This window comes from Xiphophorus hellerii, chromosome 6 (assembly GCF_003331165.1).
Source record: "Xiphophorus hellerii strain 12219 chromosome 6, Xiphophorus_hellerii-4.1, whole genome shotgun sequence".
In the NCBI taxonomy this organism is placed as follows: Eukaryota; Metazoa; Chordata; class Actinopteri; order Cyprinodontiformes; family Poeciliidae; genus Xiphophorus; species Xiphophorus hellerii.
The window spans coordinates 28,844,391-28,855,719 of NC_045677.1; the positions used below are offsets into that span (position 1 = coordinate 28,844,391).

An 11,329-nucleotide genomic window follows, 5' to 3' on the forward strand; every position below is an offset into this window, starting at 1 on the left:
TTGATCTTGGTGTTGCTCAGTGGCGCCCCCTTCTGTAACGACTCGGCTCTCGTCTTCTCCCTCAGGTGACCTCTGGGTTCAAGTCCAAGTCCATGTCGGCGGCGCTGCCTCCTCCCTTCCTGGACCCGCTCTTCTCCATCTCGCTGATGGAGGACAGCGAGTTGAGGCAGCTGGTCCTCGAGATCCTCCACAACATCATTGATCGCCATGACAACCGCGCCAAGCTGCGCGGCATCAGGTAACGGCGCGGTCGGACGATCTTGTTCCGGCTCTCTGAGCGACGCGTCTCACAGGCTGGTTCTCCTGCCTCTGCAGGATCATTCCCAACGTTGCAGCTCTGAAGATTAAAAGGGAGAAAATATCCAAGCAAGATGTTGCATTCATGAAAAAGGTAAAAAGTAGAAAATTACTGTTTCACTTCAAATATTTTCCACAGATAATTTGTAGCCAAAGCCCAGTGAGGAGGCTTGTTTTAGCCGGGATCTGGTTCTGTTCCTGATCCCACATCTCATCAGTAACATTAAGACCTTAAATGCAAAATGCTCCAGAGTTTATTAAGAGTATTTCTACTAATAGTAATCCTGTAAGTTCCTTATTAAAGTAAGCAATAAGTCTAATTTTGTAGGGAAGATGAATGTTTTGGGTAAAGTTATCTCGACATTACCAAGTAAGGAAATAATTCAGTTTTCCAGTTCCTTCGAAATGACGTCCATATTGTTTTGGTTTCTGTAAAACTTTCACTTTGAGCTTCTTAGGCTGTTTTCACACCTGATGGTCCAGTAGACTCGGTTCTATTGGGACCAAAACTTCATCATCTGCTCCATCTCCATCTGTTCTGGTTCTCTTCCTCTCTGCTCCCAGTCAAACTGACCTGTTCCCCTCCTGGCCTGTGGGGGCGCTGCACCAAGAACCACTGAAGACACTGAGCGCAAACATAAACAAAAATGGATGCGTCAGATTTTAGTGGTTAGAGGATTTCTCTTCTGTCTTTGGCTAAAAACCACGGGTCATTTCTCCTGCTAGCGCTAGGCTAACATGTCTGTTTTGGTAGCATTTACCCAGAATGCCCTGCGCTGTAGTCCACTTCCTGCTCTTGGAGCGGTCTCTGGTCTGCTTGGTGTTCACATGAACCAGAGTTAACTTCAACCGAACCCAGACTGAGGTTTGCAGGACCAGTTGATTAGCGTTCACACCAAACCAACTGGACTTTCTAACAAACAGACTGAAGTCGGATTAAGGCGGATTAAACTGATGGGATTGATTCAGCCTTGGATCCCAGAAAAGGTGAAACTTAAGCTACTGAGAAAAATAAAGCACAAGGTTTTTGGGTTCTAGAGCTCTGTTAGCATATGAAGACGTTGCTCCATGGAAATGCATCTGTGTTTGTAGGAGAGATAATCTCTCCCTGCGTTACGCTCTAAGCATCCATGGGGGAAGGTCATGACTATTTTATTATTTATTATTCTGGTATTCTACGTTAATCTGCAGCACTTCTTGGATCCACAATACTTGACTTGAAAAATTAGACGACTCACTTGGAAATGCTTGTATAAAAACACTTGATACAGTTTTAGAGAAACGGACCTTTTTTTGAGCCGACGCCGAATCCTGTGAACCGGATTCAGCCTGAGATTGTGACATTTCCCTCAAGCTGCTGCTGCTGGTTGACAGGTTGACCTGTGATTCTCACACCGGCTGCAGCCTGCAGAACTGGAACCAGCACCGGTTCTGCTTTTAATGGAACCCAAATGTGACTCATTAGAGGCGTCTTCGCTTTCCGCTGACCTCCTCCCACAGCGCCTTAACGCCCCGGTTATTTATTTCATACTCGACCTGCAGCCTTCCATCCAGAAATAACTGGATTCACCTTTTTCTCACCGAATCTGTTAGAAATAAGAGTCTGTCTTTACAACAGGGTCAATAATTTGGCACTAAAGTTTCAAAGTAAAGCCGATGTGTTGAAATAAGCTGTTTAAAAATCTAAAATAAAGATATTCTGTTAATTGCAGTAAATTCTCACATCTTAAGAAGATCCCGGACTCATTTGTTGATCAAACTGTTGACAGCGTCTGAAATGTTGTTAAAGCGTCTCGTTGGACGCGGCCCCCTGCTGACTGCGTCACCAGCAGACGGCGGCTCAGACGTTAATGTTTGCCATCCTTCACTGTCACGGAGCTTCGTTTCTGTCCAGCAGCTATTAAGATGCTATTAATGAGACGCATCGTCCCACCAGGAGACGCGACGCTTCATTAACACCGACACAAACAGGCCCGTTTGTTTGCTCCAGTCCCACAAACAGCAGTCGGTCCGTTGTTTCTTCCAGGAATTAGTCTGATCCCTGATGTGTGTTGAGTTCTTTCTACTTCCAGAGGAGGAGAATGGAAGATGCTGAGAATAAAGCAGAATAAAGATCCGTTAAAGTGACCAGATCAGAGATTCTTTGGGTTTTTCACCAGATAAACATCCTGAATCGTTTCTCAGGTTCTGTTTGCTTGTGGTAAAAACATTCATGGACCGAACAAAATGTTTCCAAAAAGCAGCCAAGGAAAAGCTTTCAGAGACCATCAGTCTTCAGGACGGTTCTGTTTGTCTGAATTTGGGTCGATACCAGGTCATCCGTGTCTCCACTCTTTGCATTTAGCAGATTTTCTTATTAATAGAAATGATTTTAGAAATGCGGAGAGCTTTGTGATTTGAGTCGGGCGGAGAGAATAACCCTGCAGCTCCTTTTGGTTTGAAACGTGTCTGAACATCCAGGAAGAAATAAAAGATTTGACTGATTTTCCAGCCGCTGGTGAAATGTTGAACTCGGATGTTTCAGCCTTTAATGTTCTCGTCTTGGTTTCCCTTCCAGCACGGCCAGCAGCTCTACCGCCACGTCTACCTGGGCTGCAAAGAGGAAGACAACGTCCACAAGAACTTTGAGCTGCTCTTCACCACCCTGGCCATCCTGACCATCGAGCTGGCCAACGAGGAAGTGGTCATCGACCTGATCCGCCTCTCCATCGCTCTGCAGGTGAAACTCTGGACATTGTGACCCAGGATGTAACCTGATCCCAGGTCTACTGAGGGTCTTTCTAGAACTTATTGGATGTTTTTCTGGATGGCATTTAAAAGGTTCTTATAAAGTTTCAGCTGTAAGACGGAGTGACTTGTAACTTCATTATGATGCCAGATAAACATAATAATCTCTTTTCTAGTGATCCATGCCGGTACCATGTAGGTTTCAGGAGCGTGATCTGTAGAGGCGATGGAGAGTGACCAGAAAGTTGACTATCAGTTCTAGCAAAGCTCAGAGTAAAATAGTGTTAAGGTGTGTGTGCAGTAGCCTGCTGGTTCTGGTGAAGTGGGTTATAAGTTCAGAGGGAGAAGCTTGTTTGGGTTCTGGGAAAAAGTTCTTACAGAGATGCGAGTAGACCGCAGGGTTTGGACAACGACTCGTTCACACGGCAGGAGCTTTATGCTGATTTTTGTCCTGGTTTTCCTCCTCCAGTAATCTTCAGAACCCTCCCGATTATCAGGATGGTTCCTGGTTGATCTTACCTGATATCCCTGCCGTGTGCTCAGAGTTATCTGGACCGCTCCGATCTAAAGTCCAACGGGTTGGATCGTCTTGGCCTGATGTCGCAGTGTGTGGCGTTCTTTGATAACAAACGAGAACTCGGCCCGTTGAATGGGACGTAGCCGATCAGAAAGCCAGGGGGACGAAGACACAGAAGACAGAACTACTGACACGCTGGACCTAGAAAGTCCATTAAATATAATCCACAAACTATCACCATCACGTCTCCCGGTCGGCCATGTTTGTTTACTCTGAACTCACGTTTGCTCCTGTGAGGTTTTGGGAGATTTCTAGTCTGACATCTGAATGTTGGTGAGTGAAACCAGTTTAGTGGAGCGTTGCTCCACAACAAACCTGTTATACTGACCGTTTTCACCATCATGTGTGTAAAACTCCTGCCATATGAACCACTTGTCTGTTTCATGGACGTATCCTCTGCAGGTTCAGCAGCAGGTAGACGCTCCAGGAGAGTAGAGTACGCTGGTTCTGGAAATGTTGCCTGTGAGTCCAGGCAGAGGAAACTTTTATTCCAGGCCTGTATCTGTTCTGGAAGCAATTCTTTGTTTTCTGGGAAAATTGGTAGCTTCTCTGAAATTACTCCTCAGGATGTTGGAAAGTAGCAGAAAGTAACATCCTTAGTACCTGCTGGTTTTTCTGTACATACAGGTGTAGATCCAGGATGGTGCTAGCTGTATAGCACATTGCTGACATGATCAACTAAACACTTTAAATATTGAACAGAGTGTTGACACGCCAGCCTGTGATGGAGGTATTAATGTCTGGAGTGTGATCAGATCAGCCACATTATGCTTTATGTAATGTTGCGTCACCCTGCAGAGAAACGGCTGCACAGCTTCATGTTGGGCTCTTTATGCTGGAGTTGTTGCCTGGACAACAACCTTTATTCTGACAGCGTGACGCAGTCGGCGTGTTGCAGAAACGCAGAGCAGCGATGGAGAGGCCTGATCTGTAAGCGTCTTCCTGCTTCCTGCAGGAAATGGCTCTGAACAACGAGGAGAACATGCCGATGTCCATCCGCTGCGGCATCATGGCGCTGGTGGCGGCGTACCTCAACTTCCTGAGTCAGATGATCCCCAACCCGCTGTTCTGTCAACACGTCAGCAAGGTGCGTCATCAACTGGTTACGTGGAACATGTTTATGTTTTTATTAGCATTGCCTCCTCCTTCCTGCTTTAGCTTCTCTCCCAAGTATCTTGGAATCATAATTCTGGTGGTTTGTGCCTCTTCAGGTGATCGAGTTGAGAAACATGGACGCTCTGTACCTCCTGCCTGATCACATCTTCAGAGACAAGTGTCCGTAAGTTTCACTCTGCAGCAGATCTGAGATCTAAATCAGGATTCGTTGTTTCCTAACCTGAAGAGTCTACATCAGCCGCCATGTTTGTACAGCAACTCGCCACAGACCAAAGAAACACGGCCAACATGAAACATGTTACTTTATTTCTCCTGTTAGAATTACTTTACATCACGACTCCAAAGCTAATAAACATTACATTGAGTTTGGTCATATTTATTAAAAACAGCAGCATTTCCACCTGTTCCACCTCCACCTTTCCACCAGATGGCACTAAGTGGTTATCAGTTGATCTTTAATTCTGTATGAGAGAAATATAATAACTAACTTCACTTTTTCTGTGGGAAAATAAACCTGAAAGTTGAAAATCTGCTGATGAGACCAGATGTAGTTTTTACGACCTTCACATCGTCTTTATTTACTGATTTAATGTCTTCCTGTCGTCCTCCAGGCTTCCTGAGTCTTTGGACAAAGACGACAGGCAGCTGTATTTCCAAACGGCGGACCTGGCAGAGTGCCTGGCAGGTCCAGGGTACAACGTGGAGAGGTTGTCCATCCCTTACATTCCCCAGGTCACAGGTACGACGCCCACCTTCTATAACGTTCACAACATGCACACAGAAAAGATTCCTGTTGGGATTGATCAGTAAAAAAATACTTAAAGCAATTCAAGACTGCAAATGTTTGACATTTACTTTTTAAAATGACAGAAGCACCAATGCAATGTGTAATTACTGACCAAAGAAGCAGCTAAATGGACAGGTGTGACTTTAGAGATGCTGCAAAAATCACATCCAGTGTTGACATATTGTTGAAATTACAAGGTGCTTTCTAGAACTTTCCTGGTTCTTACACTGGAATAATATGAACCAACATGTAACATGATTTAAACATTGAAAATGTCTTCAGAGGAAGTGGATGTTTCTCAAAGGCAGAATTAATGTCTGTCTTATGACTTCTGCTTTTTAAAAAATATTGCTGGCAGTTTTTCAGGGAGGTTAATAAAAAATGTGGAACTGACATAATTACTTAAAAACAAATAAAACACCTAAAATATAATCATGAACTGCAGATGATTGTTTAAAGTGATGCACAAGACATCAGTATGTTATATTATTAAAGTATGAAGAGTAAAAAATGAAATGTTGGGTTGATTCGAAGCTTGAAGGTGATGATGTATTTTTGCTCTAACTAAAACTTTCGCTCTGTTCTTGCTGCCTCGTGTTCAGTTCTTTACACGGTAGGAAAAATCATCCACAGGTGCAAGCAGACGTCCAGAGGTAAAAGCTCCAGTAGATTTCTGTAGATTTAGTTTCCTTATGTAAAACATGAGCTCAGTTTAGCTACAAAACCTTGAGACTTCCTGGGTAAAGTCCCTGTAGACTCTTCCTTCCTGCCGAGGATTCGAGTGTTCTGATTGGTCCGCTGATCAGGCTCCGCCCACATCGTTTATTCAGCTAAAATTTAAAAATCATGAAAGAGCGGAGGGTAGAGTAGCCAAAGATTTTACTCAACCAAGAGATGCATCACTTTGATATGTTTATGCAAGAAATGACCGGAGTAAAGAAATATTTGTATAAAAATCGTAATCAGACAAAAATAGTTACTTCAGAATAATATTACTCGGTTAGCGGTAAATGTATGGTTTTGTAAAACTTCAATTAGAAGTTAACTTTTATTTATATAAACTGATGTTATTAATCTGTAGAATATGAATGAAGTTTGTTCGGATCAAAATGTTTCAAATCTTTTCATAAACCATCAGGAAAAACTGAAACTATTAAAAAATAAACCAAAAGCAAACATGAACAGAAGCTGATGATGTTTTAGACGGACTGTGAAACACTTTAACGACTTGTTTAATTATTTTACCTGCTTTGCGTCTGGACTCATTGTGGTGAGTATTTCAGGATGTAGTTCATGTAAGTAGTTTGGTAGTTGAATTGTTTTTGGCACTAATCTGTTTTTATTTTAGAGTAAAATAAATGAGCCGTTTCTTTTTGGTTTAGCAACACGACTTGCACCACTTTCACATCACCATCTATTAAAAACTTTAATATACTTTATTATATCAGGTTCTAGCTCCACTAGAACTAGTAAAACTTAAAGTTCACTGCTTTAAGTTTTACCAAAAATAATTCAAGTCTGAGTAGAAAAACCTTCTGGTGTCTCTAGGCGAACATCTTAGTTTGGAGGCATGAAAGGATGAAGATAAACTGACCCAACAGGAGAAAGTAGATGAGAATAAAGACGCTCTTTATTCGTTTACATTAGTTTAAAATATCACACAATCAAAATCTACTGTGTGACATTTTCATGTATTAAACCTGAATGATCTGCAGGAAAAAACAAAAAAACAGAAACAGATTGTTGAGAAAAATTCAAAGCTATTTGGATCAAATCTGGTTTACAGTGACTTGTTTTACCAATCAGGGGAAGCAAAGTGTGTCAAAGTTAGCAAAACGAAAAATGATCTCCTTCATTAGCAGATGATCTGAATTTTATGTTTCTACTGTGAAGTTTGACTGAGTTTCAGAGCTCAGCAGGGGGGGAGGAGTTTATTACTTTTGCTTCCTGTTGTAAGATAAATGTTTAATATCTTTTTTTAGCATTTTGCTGCTAGCAAAGTTTCAGGTGAGAAATATTTTCCTGTGCATTTTTATCTCGATCTACTTTGGTTGTAGCGATATTTTTTTACACAATACCATTTTCAACACTGCAGTGAGATTTTTTTCAGAACTGACCTGCAGTTACAGATTTTCTCCTTAAACGCCGTAAACGATGTTCTTCCTGTTGGAGTTTCAGCCTGTGAGGCTTTTCTCTGCTTTCCTCTACATTTTTAAGAGTTTATGAAACATAAAGAGTAAAAGTAAGAGCCCGGCTTTCTGTGCGTCTTTAATCTCCCGTCTTTTGGGACGACGTTGCTCATTAGTGCCGACTGCTGAGTCATTCCTGCTCCGAGTTCGCAGCAAAGGTCGCCGTGACTCATGGAGAAAGTTAATTATAAAGCGCCGCGTTTCTCTGCTGTTTTCACACCTCGGCTGACCCCGCTCAGTCAAACTCTGCTGCACTTTAATCTCCTCCTGCAGAACAACAAACAGCGGCCGCTCCGGGGCAGCTTTCAGAACCTCACCGGACTCGGTTCGGCCCGGATGAATCCCATTTGTTCCCCATAGAAAACCGGAGCGCTCCGGCTGAACCTGAGGAGTTTCTGTGTGTCTGAGGCATGGGCGTAGGTTTGGGTGTGGACGGTCGTGACATGTCCCGACCAATATTCAAGGGATATAAAATAGTCCCGACCAATTTTTGCCATATTAATAAAAAAAAAAAAACATGTATTTTTTTAACAAAAACAAAATAAATAAACGAAAATCTACATTGATTAGTTTAATATTTCAATATACTACGCAGTGGTAGCATTCATTTTAAAATTCGCTGTTATGAACTATGACGACCCGCTATTGGCTCACAGAACGTGGATCTTCGTTCTTTGATTGGCTGCAACAGGCGGCGGCCAGCTGGCCACACGCGGAACGGAAGCTTGGTCCATGGTGCTGACAGTGAACGCGTCTCCTTCTGAGTTTGACATTTATTATGAGTCTCCATGTCGCCACCAAAAAAGAAAAGGACGACAGACATTAGAAGTTATTTCGCTACCTCGGCTGTAAGTACAGTGAGGGGACCCATAAGTTAGATATCTATCACGCAACGCATTTGTGGTAAAGTCCGGTGTTTAGTAAGGTCAGCACTGAATGTGAGGTAGAATAGGTCTGTTAATTATGTAATATTTTTTCACATAGGATACTCAGACAGCAGAGCAAGGGACAGAGCAGAACGATGGAGAGGTGACTGGAGCTTCAGGGCTCCAGGTGAGGTGTTAGTTCTCAGATATGTAATATACTGTGAAATTATCTCAGTAGATATGGCATTTGAAGTTGGTTATTATCAACAATTGGATCTTTTTCCTGAAGTGCAAGAAGTCATTTTTTGTTCTTATCTGCAATTGTGTTTGTTGTATAATCAGTAGATCCAGAGGATATTTCTTTTGATCTTACTTGTAATGTTTGCTGAATTTTGAACAGGAAAAAGTAAAGTGTTCTTGAACTGATCTGCTGAGTATGACTGTATCTGGTTGTATACACAAGATGTATGATCAGGTTATGGTTGGGAGGAGCAGCTGGAAATGGAAGCAGCTAAAAGTTTACGTTTTTAGTCTCCAGGGTTTCACTGCTTCACAGTCAAAATGTTCTTATGGGAACACAGATGATCAGACTGTTTATGACCGATTCCAGTTTTCAAACAACAAAATGTCATTTTGCTCTGCAGAGCTAAAGCTCATCATCAAACGACTGATTTGTACAATTTGTCACTCATTTGGCTCAGACACTGAGAAACAACTTGCTGCTGCAGCGAATTATCACAACTTAACATGGAGAAAAAACGTTCAAGAGAAACCAGTTTGTTGTTTTCTAACAATCGATGCCTGCAGACATTTTGTCAGATTGACTTTTTCCCATTCAAAATGTCGGTTCAGTTTGTCCAAACGATTCATCACCTCTCTGTATATGATCTGTTTTAGAAATGCTCCCTCAATGTTCAGTCATTGTGTCAGAAGATGATTTCAAATTACTGATCTGCTCTGGAAACTGGAAGAAAAGCCAACATTAGTGATTTTAGTTGTTTTTTTTGTGCACCAAAATGTGATGAAATATTCTCCTGAAGCTCCTTTTATCTAACGCACCATTTGAGTTTAATGATGTAATTGTCTGTTGTTGCAGATGAAGACCGTCTGACCCGCAGGAAGAGTTTTGTGGACACCATCTCTCTCCAGGTGGACATCGTGTCCAGCAGCCTGCCAGATAAGGTCTGACTCATTTTATGACACAAAGTCACTTATGAAAAGATAAAAAAAAAGAGTTTTGAAGCTGATTTCTGTCAGAAACATTCCTGTGTAGAGTTCCCGCTGAATCACATTGTTTGGGTTTCTCCATCAGCAGTCGGAGCTGGCTGAGGAGATTACGTTTGAGACCCTGAAGAAGGCCATCGGTGAGATCATCCAGCTCCTCCCGTTTATCACAGAAAATAAATTATTCTAGTTTTATATGTTTAAAGTTGTGATATCATCAGCCTTCTGTTTGTACTGATGTGCTAGTTTCCATTTTGGGCCAAACGGCTCGACTTTGACTGTTCCAGAGGTTTGGTGAGAATAACCCTGGCTGCCATATTTATTTCCAAACAACCCACTGGTTCAGTATTTTCCCTACCTCTGATGAATGTGGGGTTAGTTGGACTTTAAGGTTAGCTGAGGAGCTAACAGAGAGAATCCGGTCAGCAGAACCTGACGGCTACTTTTCCTCATAAATGTTACAGTTGAACTCATTTCTTAGTCGATGCTTCTGCTGTTTCTATTTCATCAAAATGTGCAGAACGTTTAGTCAGAATCTGACGTGTCGTATTTTAGTCTCATGAAAGCGACGTGATGGTCTTGCAGATACGACCGGCTTGGAGGAGCAGGAGAGGGAGAAGAGGCGTCAGGTGATGGAGAAGTTCCAGAAAGCTCCGTTTGAGGAGATCGCTGCTCACTGCGAGTCCAAGGTGGGAAACCAGGACGGTTAACAGAACCTGACCTGGAACATGTCATGTGATGGAGAACCGGGTCCTAAAGCCAAACATCTGAACTTTGAAACCCTGTCACCAAACGTTTGTGTGGGTTGGCCGTTCAGTGAACCTCCTGACTCTCTGCTTCCTCCCTGCAGGCCAACATGCTCCACGACCGCCTGGCCCAGATCTTTGAGCTCACCATCCGGTAAGTCTTCCTTTAGAAACAGGAGCTGCAGAATTTTCTTTGCGTTACTGAAACTTAAGCTACATTTTCAGGATTTCCAAAGAGGATTTTTAATATTTAGTACAACATATTTGTGAATATGCCAAAAGATATTTTAGTTGACTTAAACTAACAAAAACAATAATGGGGAAAAACAATAACTGGCACTGTATTGTGCACTTATCAAACTAACTGAAACATACAGAAATTATAGATATAATGTTCTTCATTTTCATGTTTATGAATCCATTTATTAGCCTTTTGAACTGATGTGAAATTATTTTTTATTACGGCCCTCCATGTTGCTCCTAGCAACACTTAAACCTGTCGGCAAAAGTTTTGATTTAACGCCAAAGTCAGTTTGAGGTTCAATAATTAACATTTTTCTGTTGATTCTCCAGTAACCATCAATGTAAATATAATCACAATATCTTTTTAATTTGGCACCTAAAAATTAACCAAAGTATGAAAATACTAAAACTACTATTATAACTAATAAAGACAAGCAATCGCACTCTAAAAACTAATTAAACCTCACCGAATCTGACAAGTCATAAAAAAATAGAACGAAAAGTCAGAAACCATGACACCCCGGTAATAAACCAGTTAAACCAGTTTGGGATGTTTT

General features: G+C 41.9%; 1 protein-coding gene across 5 annotated transcripts in view; it reads left to right on the top strand.

Annotated features, from left to right (window-relative positions):
• Positions 1 to 11,329, top strand: part of efr3a (EFR3 homolog A (S. cerevisiae)) — a 64,052-nt gene that overhangs the window by 49,090 nt on the left and 3,633 nt on the right. For 2 of the 5 annotated variants that reach the window (XM_032564428.1, XM_032564426.1), the window contains 11 exons: positions 66 to 238; positions 316 to 391; positions 2,855 to 3,016; positions 4,557 to 4,688; positions 4,813 to 4,880; positions 5,329 to 5,456; positions 8,678 to 8,746; positions 9,656 to 9,741; positions 9,872 to 9,923; positions 10,369 to 10,472; positions 10,634 to 10,683. In XM_032564428.1, the coding sequence (XP_032420319.1) occupies positions 66 to 238; positions 316 to 391; positions 2,855 to 3,016; positions 4,557 to 4,688; positions 4,813 to 4,880; positions 5,329 to 5,456; positions 8,678 to 8,746; positions 9,656 to 9,741; positions 9,872 to 9,923; positions 10,369 to 10,472; positions 10,634 to 10,683 (1,100 nt within the window). The remainder of the gene's footprint in view (positions 1 to 65; positions 239 to 315; positions 392 to 2,854; positions 3,017 to 4,556; positions 4,689 to 4,812; positions 4,881 to 5,328; positions 5,457 to 8,677; positions 8,747 to 9,655; positions 9,742 to 9,871; positions 9,924 to 10,368; positions 10,473 to 10,633; positions 10,684 to 11,329) is intronic. The other 3 variants (XM_032564427.1, XM_032564429.1, XM_032564430.1) reach the window with 3 other exon arrangements.